This window comes from Marmota monax, unplaced genomic scaffold, assembly GCF_021218885.2.
Source record: "Marmota monax isolate L192 unplaced genomic scaffold, Marmota_monax_Labrador192_F-V1.1 WCK01_AAM20220418_F8-fsc00159, whole genome shotgun sequence".
NCBI lineage: Eukaryota > Metazoa > Chordata > Mammalia > Rodentia > Sciuridae > Marmota > Marmota monax.
Window position 1 is genome coordinate 1,258,461 of NW_026694999.1, and position 17,946 is coordinate 1,276,406.

Sequence of the window (17,946 nt, forward strand, 5' to 3'; positions counted from 1 at the left end):
ACAGCAATCAGGAAGCAGAGAGCTCTGCTCACCAGAGACAAAATATAAACCCCAGAAGCATGCCCCCAGTGACCTATCTCCTCCAGCCACACCCTACCTGCTTACAATTACCACCCAGTAATCCATGTCTGTAAATTAATCCACTGATTAGACCACACCTCATAATCTAATCATTTCACCTCTGAATTATCCTGTTTCATGCATGAGCTTCTGGGGGACACCATATATCCAAATCATAACACTGAGCAAGAAAAAAATAGTTCTGGATAGAGTACTAAAATAGAATAACTAGCTGTATATGGTGAGTTTCATGCCCAATACAGATTAGACCCTTAACCCATAAATCTATTATGTTCATCTTCAGAAAATCCTAAATGCTTACACACTACAGACAAGATACAGAAAAAATATTTTAAAATTCTCACAATAATCAGTTCATTATTCCCTACTGAGCTGTTACAGCATGATCAATTTAAGCTGGTGAACATAAGCAAAAATAGAATATAAGTAATGCAAGATTCATGCTTCCTGCCATGTACGGTTGTTTTTGAGAAGTGATTGTTCTATAGATTGTGATTCCAGCATGCCACTTGTATCTGTGCAAGGCTGTGCAATTCATTCTCACCCCTGGAATATGAGTTTGTGATGTGATACTACTGAGCCAAACCAACCAATCATGTAAGCCTTCTCTTACTTTTTTCTTCCAACCCAGATCAGACAGCTTGAAGTGAAAAATTGTAAACCCTGGGGTCACAGACACGAATGGAAGGCACCTGGGCCCTAGCACACCATGTGAAAGCTGTCTGAACAACTACACTTGTTCCTTGAATATGCAGAAATAAACTCTTGTTTTCTTAAGTCACTGCAATCTTGATGTTATCTATTATAGCTCTCAGTTGGTGTTATTTTAACTGAGTGTTTAATTATGCCCTCAAATGTGGAGCTGAGAGTAACTATCAGTAGCAATCAGTCTCTTCTTCTAAAATGGCATTTGAAAACTTTTATAAAATGAATGATTTCCAACTAAATTATTGGTAGTTTTGGGTTGTCTCTGCATATATAGCATTAACAGCATTAAGGGAATTCTTAAAGCAGCAGCAGAGGCTGTGCAATGGGACAAGCCCCAGACTTCTAAAATAAACCTGAGAGATGCCCACACAACTTTGAGAAGAGTTTCAGGATCCAACTTCCTTTAAATAACTTTGTTTTGGATCCCTCAGTGCATCTGAGAACATTCCTCCTCCTCACCCACAGCCAGTAGATTCCCTCCCACTCTGTACTAATTCATTTACCCAGGAGGCTACAACCATTTCAAGTCCCTAAAAAGTCCCTAAAAGGGAATGAGGCGTAGAAACACAGAAACATTAACCTTTGTAAGAGCAGAGGCTCTTTTGTCTGAAATAAATAATTCTATGCTCGGCCCCTCTACTTTTCAACTCCCAGATGCCCAATTCCGAAATACATTCACAGATAAACAAGTGGGATTATTGCAGGGCTTCCAAAATTCATTCACAGATAAACAAGTGGGATTATTGCAGGGCAGAGGCCTGCCATAAAACTGAGGCGGCCTCGGAGTCCTCCACAACTTCCAATTCTGACTCCTGCAGTTATGCCGGAAAGAAATCAGACATGTCACTAAGAATAACAGGCCGAGTTCATTTGAAAGGATAGGAAAAGGGAATCTTCTAAAGAAAGAGAATGGGTCATGTCAGAGAGGAGGACCACACACTCCTACTGCCCTCCAGCCATGTCCAGGGTCCCACCCATGTCTACCACTTGACTTTTGGCTGACTTCAGGATGACATCAGGCTTTCAATTTTCCAGTGTGACAATTCTAGGTCACTTTGGTCCATACTAATACATTATAAATAAAACCCGTAAATAAAACCTGTTCTTACAGATTTTGTGGTTAGGGGAAATTATTCTTATCTGAGTTCTGGGATCCGGTCTGTATCACAAAAGTCCCCCACTTCAGGATGACTCGTGTTCTTATTGGTATTGCTGGCCTGCATTTCTCCTGCAGATAATAGGTAGTCTGCTGAGGAGCATAACATATCCTGCCAATTTAAGCCAGGCAGGGCTACAGGGAAACAGCTTTTTAAAAAAGAAAGCACGCCCTATCTGAGGAACAGGTGGCAAAGATCTTCTCCCATTCTGTTGGCTCTCCCTTCACACATTTCCTTTGCTGTGCAGATTTTTAACTTCAGGCATCCCACTCATTGATTTTTGGTTTTATTTCTTGAACTGTAGGAGTCTTCTTAAAGAAGTCGGTTACTGTGCCAACATTTTGGTGTATTGGGCCTACTTTCTTTTCTAGCAGTTGCAGTTTTTGGTCTAATTCCTAGACCAGAATCCAGTTGTGTTGACTTTTGTGCAGGGTGACAGATAGGGGTCAAGTGGCATTCTACATATGGATACCCTGTTTTCCCTGCACCATTAAAGACTATCTTTTCTCCAATGTATTTTTGGTAACTTTATCTAGTAGCAGATAACTAGTTTTGTAGGTTTGCCTCTTCTATTTTAGTGGTCTTTGTTTTGGTGCCAATACCGTGCTGTTTTTGTTACTAGAGCTCTGGAGTATCATTAGAAGTCTGGTATTGTGATGCCACCAACATTGCTATTTTTGCTCAGGATTGCTTTGACTATTCTGGGCCTCTTGTTTTTCCAAATGAATTTTGGTACTGCTTTTTCTAGTTCTGTGAAGAACATCATTTGTATTTTGATGGGGATTGCATTGAGCCTTTATAACACTTTTGGTAGAATAGCTATTTTGACAATAAACATGGAAGGTCTTTCCGTCTTTTAAGGTCTTTAATTTCTTCAGTGTTCTATAGTTTTCATTGTAGAGGTCTTTCACCTCCTTCATTAGATTAATTCCCAAGGGATGTGTGTGTGTGTCTGTGTGTGCTTGAGGATACTGTAAATGGTGTAGTTTTCCTAATTAATAAATGGGCAAAAGAACTAGACATTTCTCAAAAGAAATGCAAATGGCCAACAAATATATGAGAAAATAGGAAATGCAAATCAAAACCACATTTAGATTTCATCTCACTCCAATCAGAATAGCAATTGTCAAGAATACAAATAATGTTGGTTAGGACAAGTCTGAAAAGCAGTATGGAAATTCCTCAAAAAAACTAGGAATGGAATCAGTGTATGACCTAGCTATTCCACTTCTCCATATATACCCAGAAGATCTAAAATCAGCATACTATAGGGATGCAGCTACATCAACATTTATAGCAGCACAATTCACAAGAGCCAAGCTGTGGAACCAGTGTAGGTGAATGGATAAAGAAAATGTGGTAAATGTACCTGATGGAGTATTGCTCAGCCATAAAGAATGACTTTATGGCATTTGCTCGTAAATGGATGAACTGGAGACTACAATGCTAAGTGAAATAAGACTATCCTAGAAATTCAGATCAAATATTTTGTCTGGGAAGTAGAAGCTAGTCTAAAATGGGAAAATAGAGAAGAAATAGGGGAGGGGATTCCATCAAAATAAATATCAGTGGGGACTGAGGGGAAGAGAGGAGAGACAGGATATGGGAAAAGCATGGAATCAATCTGACCTAAATTTCCTATGTACATATATGAATATACTACACTGGCCCTCACCATTATGTATAGCCACAAGACACTAACTTAAAAAAAAAAAAAAAGTCTGTAAGCAAATAGAAAGATACATAAAAGGAAGAGGGGGAGGGTAAACAAAAGTACTAGGTATTTATAGCTTAGTACTAGATAATTAGAGCAAATTACATTCCATGCATTTGTCAAAATGGATTCTAATGTGTATAACTAATACAAACCAATAAAAAATAACTAGGTGCAATGGTGCACGCCTGCAATCCCAGCTGCTTAGATCCTCCTGAAGCAGGAGGATCTCAAGTTCAAAGCCAGCCCTGGCAACTTTGTGAGGCCCTAAGCAAAGTAACTCAGCAAGGCCTTGTCTCCAAATAAAAAATAAAAAAGGGCTAGGGTTATAGCCTAGTGGTTAAGATTCAATCCCTGATACAAAAAAAAAAAAAAAAAATGTAGGGGTCAACACAGTGAACCCAGTTTATATAATTATCCCCGTAACCTCAGGTTCCCATGGCTCACATGTCTGTTCCCTATTAGAATGTGTATAAAATTACACACAGGAAAAGGAAGGTCCTTCAAGCTCAAGGTTTCTTTGGATACACTAAGGTATACCTATTAGATACCTTTCTATAGAAATAACGCATTCATTTCTACTGAACTCAGAATTGTTTTTAATACTTCACCTGGAGAGAGGAGAGAGAAAATATCCCAAGGACTGAGGAGAAACAAAACCAAAAGCAAAAGCTAGCTGATCTCACATCCCTGATGCATAAACTTAGGTTAAAAAAAAAAAAAATCTAGTCTAAATGCATGTATTTTTTACTAGTGTCTTGATAGCATTTTGTTTTGTTCCTTTTTTCTGAGTGGAAAAAGAGAAAAAGTAGAATTTTCACAATTCAGTGGTTCAGTGCAGTCAGATGATACATGTGTGGTAGCAGTGAAGTTGAATCAGAGTCAATAAGCCCAAGGATAGAGGCTAAGTAAACACATTCGGCTTTCAGTCAGCTGTACATTTCAACCCATTTTTCCCAGAGCTTTAAACATGCATGTTTGTCTTCAAGCCAGGTTTGTTGGGATTTTAAAGTGTTAAAGTAAAAAAGATATATTTTACCACCAGCCACCATCATTTTGCTTTCTTATTACCCAGGCCTTGAACCCAGTGCAGTAATAATTAAAGTTCAAGAAAGGAGAACTACTCACAGACAATGGATAAACTAAATTAGCCACACAACAGTGCACTATAGTTGCCTAGAATTCCATTATTTTTCCAACAGGTTATGGTGTATTGGGGGAGCTAGCTTTGGACACTGTACTCATTGAGGTGGCAAATATGCAGACTCTAAATTTAACGGAATGTGTTTACTTCTAACAAACCTAGGTTCACTGGGGGTGGGGGAAGATAATCTCATGATATAAAAGGATTGAAACAGCATTTGAAGCTTAGCTTAAAACAGCATATTGCAGGGCTGGGGTTGTGGCTTAGTGGTGGAGTACTTGCCTAGCATGTGTGACATGCTGGGTTTGACTCTCAGCATCGCATATAAACAAATAAATAAAATAAAGGTCCATCAGTTAGAAAAATATATTTTTAAAAAATAGCATATTGCCACCAGGTGTGGTGGTGTACACCTGTCTCCAATGATCAGGCGGCTGAGGCATGAGGATCACAAGTTCAAACCCAGCCTTAGCAACTTAGCAAGGCCCTAAGCAACTTAGGGAGACCTTGTCGTAAAACTAAAAAGGGTTTGATGTTCTCAAATGTTAAGCACCCCTGGGTTCAATCTCTGGTAACAAAAGTATATAAATAAAAATAATAATAAATAAAATCTATTTCCTTATGAAAGGCCTGGGACAACATAGGTCGGAGTACTTGGAGCAAGAGCACCATTTACCTAAGTTGGATAGTCAAATGAGCTTGAAAGCAAGGAGGAAGAATAGTTTCATCTAAAGTCAGGAGGAGCTCAAGAATGAAAAAAAGTAAGTTACAAAGGAAAAAAGTGTTAATTACAGACAGTCCCCATATTTTGGCCATATCAGAAACACAATAGCTTCATTATCAATATTTATTGGGTGCCTATCATGTGCAAGGCACTATGCTAGGTGCTGGGGAAGGTACAAAGATAAATCCAACAGCCTGTCCTCAAAGGGCTTACAGTCTAGTATAGGAGCATACAGTCCCTGGAGAAGATAATTTAGGTGTAATTAACTGCCTCCCGTCTACCCCACCCCCCAAAACATACTAGACTTGGTTTCTTCCTTTTTTAATTCAGCAGCTTCACATAAAAAGCATAAATCTGAAAGTTTTTCAAAATGCATACTTTTACTCTTAAACAAAATTCATTTTCATTAGAAAAAATGCTGAATATTTATTGCAATTATGAAAATCCTCAAACACATTTTTATGGATTTTTTTCTTGTGAATCTGTGTTTTTGAAGTAAACAATTTTCCAAATTGCATCAAAACATGCAACAACTTTTTGAAATAAATCCTTTAAACTATTGGCAGTTTCATGTAATGTACACAGGCTCTCTGCTAAAAGCAAGGAAAGCTTTTGAAATGGATAGATTTATGTTCACAGCTTATGGAGTTTTCCCCCATAAATCTATTACAAGTCAATTCAAAGTATTATAAAGTAACACCTGTTAATTTGACACCCCAACTCCAAAGCTTTTAATTGGCTGGCCAGATCCACCAAAGAACTACAAAATAAGCCCAGGAAAGGAAATTCAAAATAATCCATTTCCTATTACAACCTTAGGAATTTCTGAAGCTTTTTGTAATTTTCCTTTCAGCAGAGAGAAACTAAAGGTAGTCAAGTATGGAAATAAAAAACACTGATTTAGCCAGTTTTCCAAGGTTAAACTGCTAAAGGATGAGTGCTACATTTTAAAATTAAATTCACTTCTAACTGTAATTACTTTAAATAAGTATCCAGTAATTATTATTCTCTTTGCTCAGAATAATCTCCGAGCTCCGATATTTCTGGTCATACTTAGGTCGTTATATGTCTGAAGCCTTGTGTCTTTGTAGAGACTTGATGAGACCTCTTTAAAACACTGAGACCAAGGAGATGGTTATCAAACTGAACACAAATCAAATTTTCAAAAAGTAGAATTACGGTAAACTAATAAAGCTGAGCACACCCAAAAATGAGTTCCTGAGATGCAGATTCCTTATTCCCATGTTGAAGCATTCTTAATCCTGAGCATTTTCCCTTAGTTCAGTAAAAATGAAAAACTTCATCCATATTGTACTGGTGGGGTCTATTTCTCTCCCTCACCAAATTCCCAAAAAGGGGGCTTGTCAAATGAACAAACCGTAACTCAATTTCAATAATAATCTCTTTTAGAGTAATAGAGCCACTCACCCCAAAGGTATAACACCTATTAAACTAGAATCCATGTCTGGTTAATATTTCAGGCTTACTGAGCAAGCCTGATTTAATCACAACATTCCCAGTTTTTATAAGTTTTTTACTTCTGCAGATTTTAAGTTTACATGTCTAATATTGTATAAAGTAAGTAAAGTTAAATTTTGTAGGTGTAAAATGTGTAACAGCAATAGTCAGATCAGTATGACTTATGTGCTAACCTTTTAATCATCTTCCCATCACTAAAGTGCTTTTCTGTTCAATCTCTTAGCTGAACAGATAAAACAAATTTTATAGACTTGTGTGAAGAATCACCATATAACTACTCCAACTCTGTCATTTTACAGATACAGAAACTGAGACCCTGAAAAGTTTAATGAAAAAGCTGGGAGCCAAACCCAGTCTAGTATTCATATTATAACTTTGACCTTTTTTGCTGGTTTAAAAACTCATATGTACATGCTTTTATATGACCCACATATGATAGCTGTCAAAAATGAATGTAACTAAACAGTGATGTATTTCATTAGGTAAACAAAACAAATTTTATTTAATTTAAACTATTCTTAGAAAATATTAGCCCTTTTTGGTTGTTGCTGATAGTGTACTACAGTGCTTGGTCTTGCTTTTAATAATAATTTGCAATTGCTACCTTTGAGGATGTTTATTTCTCCTCTACAGAAAAAATAAATCATCTTAAATATGCTCATATGCTCAATTATGTATTATGTATTTAATCTCTACATTATTTTTTCACACATTTACATTTTTTATACTTTTAATGTGAGTAAAATGAATTTATGTGGAAAATGAGATATTACCACTATGTTAAGTTGTTGGCAACTTGAAAATTAGTCGCTTTCATACATAATGGGAATCATCTTCTAAGAGTGATACAAAGGGTGTCTGGAGTAATAAAAAAACATAATGACAATTACAAGTCAAATTTGATTAGTCTGTAAACTGAGGTGTAAGAGAAAGGATAAGCTTAAGAGTACCTTGAGATGTGAGCTCAAGCTTTAACTTCATTCCTTGCTACTTAACTTTGGAGCGATTCAATAAACTTCTGAGTTTCAGTTTCTTGATCTGCAAAGAACTAACATTTGCACTACTTACCTCCTTGGATTATTGAGGCTAACATAAAACACAAGAGTGCTTTGTAAATGGAAAAGCACACTGCCAAATATTATTACTATTCCAATAATTATTAAAATTTGAACCTATGGATAATTGCAAATAATTACCACTTAGTGGCACTTGGCATGCTCACAAGAACAAACTTAACTCAAAGGATAAATCATGCAAAGATTTTCAACTTTCAATGGCAATGCTAAAAAGTATATAAAGATACACAAAGGAACATTTTTAGAGCTAGCACTAAAAGACACACATTTGGTTGACTTGAGACTTAAAAATGAGTTTGAATGATTTACAACATAGAAGAGGTATTTAGTATTTAAGTGGAGAAAGCTGCTAGTCATCTAAGAAAAACACACATTATGGGTATCCTAAAACAAATGGAATAAAATTCTATCACTTTTGGCTTTTTTGTAAACCAGGCTTCTAACGAATAAGTATATTAATTTTTCCAGTAATCTAACATACACTAAAAGAGATAAAAGAAAATGTCTACATCTAAGTCACAACCAATGTGAACTTGCATGAATGCCAAGCATAAAATTCAGAGTTCTTATAACTCTACAGGCACCTGAAAGTTTTAACAACCCTTCATGCTCACTTTATATTCCATAAAGAATAATGGAAATACAGGGAATACTTCAAATATATACCAAGTTCTTATTATGTTGTTGCCTTATTCTTATAGCCTTATTCTTATATCAGAGATATAGCTATCTCTGATAGCCTTGTTTTTGTTTTGTTTTTAAGGTTGAGTATGCTATTAACCTTTTCCTTCAAATATGCCTTTTGATGTTACTTCTACATCAAAAACAAAAACAAACCAAAAAAACCCACAAAGTAACAACCCAAAACAAATGAAGGTGCAAGGGAAAAGATAAATGAGATATAATTCATTAAGTATAAAAATATGTTGTTTCAAATTCAGAATAATTTAATAACTCTTCGTTATTTCATATGTATCTGGAAATGGGACAGATACATGTCCTGATCCCGTCACAAGAGGTAGAATTCCAGCATTTGGTACAACGTTCCAAGATAGGGTCAAAGTGACATTCCTGTTTCCCCTATAAAAAGATATAATAAACAGAAGTCAGCAGAAACACTTATAGTTCAATAAAAACATTTTAAAACAAGCACTGAGGTGTCAAATATTTTATAACTAGTTATTCCTAACAGGAATTCTAAGCTGTAAACAGAACTATTTTCTCTTCTCACTTGAAATCTGAGGACAATGCTAAAAGACACCAGCATTACATTTGAATTACATTACATTGAATCCCTTAAAAAAAAATCTAAACTTATTCACAACTGCAGTTAATAACAACTAAAAAGCTTACATGCAAGAAACACAGTGAATATAAAATGAGACCTGTGCTAGGAATCAGAAGACAATGATTTGAAGCCTAATTCTGTCATTATCTAGTTTCACAAACTGGAGCAAATCAAAATGTATTATGATCTGAAATTCTTATTTGTAAATATGTAGGTCTGGTTTTAAAATTCTTTTAAAATTCTTTCTGATAATACCTCAGAAAGTGTAAGAAGCAAAAATGACCTGAGAGGTCAATCACTGATTCCCTCGTTTTGTATGAGCAACAGAAGTTTAGAAAAGCCAAGAGAACCAATATTAGAAACCTGAGTATCAATTCCAAGACCCAATGCACTGCTTTCTCATTAAGGTTTCTCTGATTCATGTTTAGAAAGGAAACCTTTAATTTGACAATCATAGCGCTACCTTATATAAGTAATCCTATACTCCCTGTACACGTAAGAGTAGAAGCTGTATGCCTTTATTAGTTTGGACCATTACATTTTACAAACTGCAAGAGAACAAATTACTTATCTTAGATCCCAATTTATATTTCTTCCCAATCTTCCATTCAGAGCTACATAAATACCTCTCTCCCAATTTTCCTTTTTACCCTCTAATATTTTTTTAAAATGAAAACACATTACATCTTTCTCTTTCACATTTTACTAAATGTTAAAAAATAAAAAAGTGCTCACTTGAGACCATTTCCATCATCAAAGAAAAAATATTTTGTTTTCATATCTTTCAACAGCAGCTTCGGATTATCACCTCTCAGAACAATCTTGTCCCAGAGGACAACCTGGTTCAGAGCCTACATTAAAATGAAAATTAATTAGGTAACTCATCAGAAACAGCATCTTATCATTTAAAAGTATTAATAATTAAATAATTTCACATATGAAGGAACCCAACTTGGACAGATTTGCTAAAATCTTGATGCATACCAAATGTGTACTAGTAGATAATATAAAGAAGGGGACAAACTTTTCATGGAGAGAAAAATTATTTCCCTAAGGAAATCATTCCTTTTACTCAGTCAACTCTATTATATAAGGCCCTCAGACCTTACTAAAAGGTTCAATATCTATATGCTCTCCAAAAAGCAATATCCTTAGAATCCTTGCATAGGAAATATTCTTTTAAATCTCTTTTCTCTGTGAAATTTCTAATACTGTCCATCTCAGAGTGGACCCTGGATGATACTGGGAAAACACAGTGAGCTAATCCAAGTTAACGTGAGATGATGTCAGGAAAATGGATGAATCTTCAAGAACTTAAAATTATCAAGGAAACACCAAAGAAATGAATGCATAACATCTTTTCCCCCTTTACAATAAAATGTGCATCACTGTTTTTATCATGGCAGAATTCTAGATATCAGATAATTCTTTAAAGCCACTTTATTTCAATGTATTACAACCAAGTTCCACAAAAATTAAGAGTATAAAATGGAAAGAAAAACTTGTCACTCCTACTAAATATCAAGGAATTTGTCCTCATGGAAGCTATCATCCATCAGCTAGTGAGGCTGAATGCTCAATATGTTATGACTACCTTAACTGAAAAGAAATACAGAGAAGTTATTTCTAAAACAGGGCTTAAACCAACATCTTAAAACCTCTTTCTAATATTAAAAATATTAAAAATCATTAAGACTGAAGAAATAGTTGGACTTGGTGACACATGCCTGTAATCCCAGCAACTTGGGAGGCTAAGGTGGGACAACAACAAGTTCAAGATCAGCTTTGGCAACTTAACAAGACCTTGTCTCAAAATAAAAAATAAAGGGCCCAGAGATGCTGGGGAAGTTCCAAATTAGCATTTTCCTACTAGTTATGCTAGGGTAAACCAGGATTATAAATATATTTTTGGTACATTAATCATAAAGGTTACAGTTATTTCAACAATTTGTTGAAACCTGTCAATGTTTGTGTATAGTTGCTACTCTATCAGGAATAGCTTTTTCTGTTTAACATTTTGTTGATGCTGAAGGACAAGAATCAAAACTTTTTCATCCCAATAGTCCCACAGCCTAACGAAACACCTATTATTTTCAAAATAAGTGTATAATTAATTGAAGTGCTAAAAATTCTGATTAATTAATGTATATTTTCCTTGAAAACAAATATAGTTCAAATAAAACACAGACCAATCTTTAACTACAATCTATCTCTAGCCTACACTGATGAAAACCTGTAAAAACCACTATACTTAAGACACGAGCAGTGGAATGTCCCTATAATCCCAGCAACTCAAAGGGTTGAGACAAAGAGGACAAGTCCCAGATGAGCCTGAACTCAGAGAGGCTCTAAGCAACTTATCGAGAGGATGTCTCAAAAAATAGAAAAGGGCTAGGGATGTAGCTCAAAAGTTAAATCACCAGAGTTCAATCCCTAGAACCAAGAAAAAAAAAAAAAAAAGAAACTCAACAACATATAACCAACATTATAATTCCTATATTTGCTTACATATTTTCAGTCTACTACTTTATACCTTCAGTATCAATACTAAAAATAGAACCTAAGAAGATTTAACAAGATTCTATATAAATATCCTAATGCCTACCCTAACCTGCAACAGAGCGCTAAATCAGACTAAACTTATCACCTTCAATCACAAAATAAATCATTTTGATGTGTTTTATCTACTAGTATGATAGTTTTTGTGTTGTTGTTATTGTTGTTGTTTTAGTTGTCAATGGATCTTTTGTTTTATTTATTTATGTGGTGCTGAGAACTGAACCCAGGGCCTCACATATGCCAAGCAAGCGCTCTACCACTGAACCACTGTGGCTACAACTCTAGCCCTGATAGGTTTTAATTATAAAATTTATTATAAACTATAAAGACTACTTCAAGTACTCAGATTGATGAATTTCATACAATTCCAAAACAAAGGAAAACAGTTCTCAATAAGCAGAGATATTAATTGAAGATATATGATTTATTAACACTACCAAAGCAGCTCATTATCATAGATTTTTTAAAAAGAAAATACAAATATTTGGTACAAGGATACATTTTTAAATAATCTCAGATGATTCAAAAATTTTTAGTAATCTTCACAGCTTTTGATTACCTATCTTCATAATGAAAGCTTTAACCAGACCTCAAATTCTGTTGATTTATTTATGTTGTCAAGTAGCTTTCTATTCTCAACTGTGGATAAAAGAACATTCAGCTTAAAAAACATATAGCTGAGCAGCACTAGTACTTCCTCATTTCATACGTAATTCAGAGTTAAGCACCACCATTTCTCATCTTACCACTAGAAATAGTCTACAAGAGTTTTTGATCATAAATTACTTTGAGCATAAACTAAGCCATGCCCTTTATTTATTATGTATATAATATACATGTACTATTTATCATTGACAGTTAATGCAAATTTTCATTTCAAATAATCTTAACTAATGGAATTCTCTCCTCTTTTAATTAGTTTACTTAGGTGTTTTGGGGTTTTTTTTGTTTTATTTTAATCCTTTAACATGATTTAAAGAACAGACATATGGGATCTACCATTTTCCTATTGTTAATGTGTTGGAACATCAGCGTTATCTTCAATCTTTCTTTTCTTTGCAGGACATTTTTTTTTTTAGCTATTTTTCTATTTAATAGCAATTATTTAGAACTTGATAATACAATCCCCTATATACTACAATATTTTGTAAAATGCTAAAAGTGAATAAATGAATATATTAGGTAGTACGGTCAACCTCTGGGCACTGAGAATTCCTTCTCTTCCTCCAGAATATTTCCATGGCATGTGACCATCTGATAAGGACTGAATAAGTATTAATGTGAGTTTGCAAAGCAACTATTAATACAGCTTAAATTTTTCTTTTAATTTTAATTGGGAAATACATAACAGAAACTCTAATATCCCTTATATACCTATCAATTACTGTGCATACACATCATTCTGGAAGCCACAATGCTAAGGAGCTACAGTACATACAGAAAAAAAAAAAAAAAAAAAAGAGAGGCTACCAGAGAGAGAAAATGTTCTTAGCAGAGTCACCTCTCCATATGGTTGTGAGTGTTTACTAAGCTATGCAGGTCAGATATTTTTACTATATGAACATCTCTATTTGTTGTGCATAAAGAATAAGGTTTTAAGTAACTATTAAAATATGCTTTAATTGCTGGGGTTGTAGCTCAGTGGTAGAGCGCTTGCCTAGCACATGTGAGGAACTGGGTTCAATTCTCAGCACCACACAGAAATGAAAAAAATAAAGGTACATCAACAACTAAAAAAAAAAAAATTTTTAAATGCTTAAATACATACACTTACATTATTTTTTGTTGAATATTCTGCTGATAAATAAAGAAACAACTGCTTAACGTTCCAATCAAATATATTCTCTAAATGTAAACAAATTAAGGAATATACAAGACAGAAGGCAGCACACAGCTTTTAAAAGATCTTTGTTATCTTCAATTAATTTTCCACATCAATACTAACACTAAAATAGAAAAAAAGGAGAGGTGGTCCAGAAACATACTGAGTCACTAATTTAATAATACAGAGGATAAATATTTTATAAAATCCAACCCATTCCAAAGCCAAAAAAGAATGTAAGGTCAGCATGCTCCCTACTCCTGCAAGTATTACCAGCTAAGATACCTTGATTAACAAGAAAATAACAAAAAATCCAAAATTTAGATTTCTAATATTAACCCACTATGTCCAAAAGAAAGATGAATTATTATTTCATGGATATTCATGAAATACTAGAGCTCTAAAGTATAACCAAATCACCACTATTTAACAATATGCAAACATGAACTAAGTTCAAGTTATTAGCCAAGTACAGTAAAATGTATGTTCCTTTTGTTACGTGTCCATAGAAATCAAAATGTCTACACAAAGTGCTTTGGTAAGAAGCAAATGAATGCTAACTAGGTACCATTCAGCCTGGGGGAAGGAGGTACACTTTCAACTAGAGTTAAACTACATACTGGTACCTCCACATGAGCAGAGTTTTATATTTGTATTTTATTAAATATCATATGTAAACTGTCATTTTATTATGTATATTTATATATTTATAGCAACAGGTTTGTTACATTCTACTTTTAATTATGTGTAGCCACTAAGAATCACTTGTTTGCAATTGAGAAGTCTAGGACAGTTCTTTACAATAACAGCTACAATTTCAAGTATTTTCAGCATTAAGAAAACCCAAATAAACTATAAACAGTGAGATTGGTAACATATAGTGAAGATATCAGGAAATTTCACTGTTATTCTCCAGATACACAAAATGACTACTTTCATACTAGATCTACACTGCTTGTATAGATTTTTTTTAAATGATGTCAAGACTTAAAAGCACACAAAGTTTAGGGTAAGACTTGCCTGATGGCACATTCTACTTCCTAAAAAGGTTCCTTTAGAACTAATTCCTAGTCTACTTATAAATTCAGTAATTTCTAAAAAATTAAAAGGTATTCCAAGATAGTAGGAACTGAAGAAAAATTCCCCAGGCATATTATCTGCTTCAATTGTTCAGATAGTTGCTCTACACAAGTTCAGACTGTTCAATCTCCATGACCATTTTAAACCATGGGTCTTAGAAAGGCAGATAGGATCAGGTCAGAAATGGCAGAGAACAACATTGCCAATATATTTACATATAAGCCTAAATAAGATTAAAGTGGCCAAAATGACCAGAGTTGTTAAGAGATGGAAACTCAGGATAAGGAGAAAATAATTAAACCATCCCCTTAAAGTCATTCTTTTCATTAAGATTTCTTTGACTGTTCTATGAGTACTTATAACAAGAACTACAATAACAAAATGTTAACATGATTTAAAACATTCATTTCAATAACAGCCATTTGAACCATTAGAAATGTAATTCACTTTTTAAACATGTTTCTCTCCTCTATCATAAGATAGTGATTCTTTGAGACTGTACATGAAATATTTCAGGCAGACTGAGCTCTGATAACATTTTTCCTTCTTTAATTCAAATGATCTAATTTTATTAATTTTTTTCACAAAGAGATTCATGCATAGATTGCAATCACTTTAAGGAAGAATTTAAAATTACATACACACAACTAACTCATGAATCTACAGTTTTCTCCAAGTATGAACAAGTATTAAAACTATTTAGCTGATGAAAATATATGTGACAGGATTTCTTCCAAAGTTTGGTTGATTCAACTAGGTGGTACTCACTGTCCCCCAAATCTCTAAGCAACATATTTCTCATTACAAAACTACAGAAAAAGAAAATAAATATTTCCTTAAAGGATATCAGCAGTTATATCAAATGTAATGAATCCCAGATCACTTCTTTCTCTTGGTCCAGTGAAGTCTTCTACATTTTTTCTAGAAGTAAAGATAAAAGTTTTACCATCCTTTATAATAAAGGCATACACTATTCACATAATAATTTAAAGATCTAGTTGGTATAGAGGTGGAACAGCAATTCCACAAAGAAACAAGTAAAAAACAGAGAAATCTTTAGTGTGAAAACAGGGTAAACATTATAATTCAATATTTTAAAAAAGGTCTTCAATTATTTTCAAATACCTTAAGAAATCTCTAAGAAAACTCAAGGGAAGACATAAGAACTGCTAAAAAAAAAAAAAAAAGACTTTAAATACTGGTGACAGCAGGAGGATGGGTAGATTTAAGATTACATATGACTACAAGGCAATACGGAAAACTAAAATAACAGCTGCTCTTTCTTGAATGCTTTACCACATGTCTAATCCACTTTGTATTTTTCACAATTACCTCAAATTATTTTCATAAGGCTACCAATTAGGCATTGCCTTCATTTTGAATAAAAAGGAATTAAGGTTCATAAGAGTAAGAAACTTTCTCAACACCAAACATTTATTCAATGTTTCAAACACATTCTAAGCCCTCATAGACCTTAATGGCAGTGCTGACTTCCAACCCAGGTCTATGTGAATTTAGAACAGTATCTAACAAAAAAAAAAGGGAGGGGAGGGGGCGGGGAGGAATCACTATTAGATGACTGACTTGTGATTCTTACAATGAAATTAAACTACGGCTGCAGAAGAAGACAGATCTTGTTAGTAAATGGAACAGAATAATTGAGTATTAAGATCAAAAATGTCACAAATCAAAGACAAAAGTGGTGGAGAATTTTAAAGTAAAAATACAAAAGAAAAAAAATAGGCAATAAAGAAATGCAACTGTGATTCCAAAATTCTACTTTTGACGTCTTCGCAGATTTATTCAAGCAAAGTTTTGCTTAAAAAATGCAAATAAATTAGAAAAACAAGAATGGGCTGAATCAGTGCATCTTAACCTCGGTCCTAACTTCCAAGCTGCTCCAAGTATTTATTGCATTCTGAAGGTGGAAAGACAAAAATTGCAAAGGGAATGTCAAACAGGACAAACTCCAGTTATAGATGGCACGAAAGCCGTCCTTCAAGTTGCTTCAGCCCCAAGCGTAACGGAGCTACGGAGCCAGGCCCGACGCCGACCCGCGCGCGGCGGCAGCACCTCGGGGCGTGTGAAGACCCACCGGCCCCGGGACGCGCGGGAGGCGGCGGCCCGGGCGGCGGCGCGGGTTTGCTGTTGTGTTGCTCCCTCATTGGCCAGGCGTGGGTGAGGGAAGTGAGGAACAGGAAGGAAGCGGAGGCACCGACCCGAGCAACTCAAAATTAAAATTTAAGAGCAAGCCCGGGAATTTACGACGGAGGGGGGCGAGTTTCGAGGGGAAGCCGGGAAAACCGGGGGAGCCCGCAAGTCCGCCCCGGACATCTGCCTTAGGGGTGAATGGCTGCTCCGGAGGGGACCCTGGGGACGGCGCGGGAGTCCTGCCGGCGTCTCCCGCTCCTCGGCCCGGCTTCGGCCCCCGCCAGGCCGGGTCCAGGTGCCCTGCCCCATTAGCCCTAGCCTCGGCCGCACTCACAGCATGATCCGCGAGACGTGCAGCCGCACCGGGACACTCCTGTCTTTGAAGGCGGTGGTGATGAAGCAGCCGAAGGTGAGCGCCGCCATCACGCTCAGCGAGAAGGCGAACAAGGAGTTCGCCCGTGACAGCACCGTGTTCATCGCGACCTTTTCTCACGAGCCCTGTCGCCACACAGGCACCCGGGGTCCGGTTCCGGCAGCGGACCTGCGATCCGCGCCGCCTGCGGTGCGCACGTTCCGGGAGCGCGCGCAGCCGCGGCCCCGCCTCCTTTCCGGTCCTCCGACGCGCGCGCGCGCGCACCCGCCCACCGCGACACACCCACCGCGCGGGAGGGACCGCGCCTTAAGGAGCGCCTCGTCTGTGAAACCGCCCCTCCAAACGCTGCCACCAATCAGAGATGAGCAGGGAGAGGGCGGGGTCCCAAATCAGACCCGCCTCCTCCAGTTGTCAGTTCCCTTCTTTAGTTCTACGGAGGAAATAGCCCACCCTCTTTTCTCGATTCTTGTGTCAGGTGGTTTGGGACTGAGGCTTCTTGGTTGTTTCAGTGCCATTCATTTTAAGTTAAAAACAGCAGCAAGCCAAGATGGTTTGGAGTCTGTTCTTATGTGTCGTGTTTGGAAGCAGGT

At 36.0% G+C, this 17,946-nt stretch overlaps 1 protein-coding gene across 1 annotated transcript; it reads right to left on the minus strand.

Annotated features, from left to right (window-relative positions):
• Positions 1 to 5,637: 5,637 nt before the first annotated feature.
• Positions 5,638 to 17,579, minus strand: Spcs3 (signal peptidase complex subunit 3). The gene is made up of 5 exons (XM_058573664.1): positions 17,318 to 17,579; positions 15,678 to 15,753; positions 13,705 to 13,779; positions 10,107 to 10,222; positions 5,638 to 9,163 (listed from the first exon to the last, which is right to left on the minus strand). The coding sequence occupies exons 1-5, from the start codon at positions 17,458 to 17,460 to the stop codon at positions 9,031 to 9,033; spliced, it is 543 nt and encodes a 180-aa protein (XP_058429647.1). The 5' UTR covers positions 17,461 to 17,579; the 3' UTR covers positions 5,638 to 9,030.
• Positions 17,580 to 17,946: the final 367 nt, after the last annotated feature.

Bases quoted from the DNA above. Each gene is read 5' to 3' on its own strand.
- Spcs3 (XM_058573664.1), bottom strand. From the start codon at position 17,460: ATGAACACGGTGCTGTCACGGGCGAACTCCTTGTTCGCCTTCTCGCTG. The intron at 13,780-15,677 runs ATCCTTTAAGGA...ATTTGTTTACAT, and splicing joins CATTTGATATAACTGCTGAT to TTAGAGAATATATTTGATTG. The intron at 10,223-13,704 runs GTAAGTGTATGT...ATTTTAATGTAG, and splicing joins AATATTCAACAAAAAATAAT to GCTCTGAACCAGGTTGTCCT.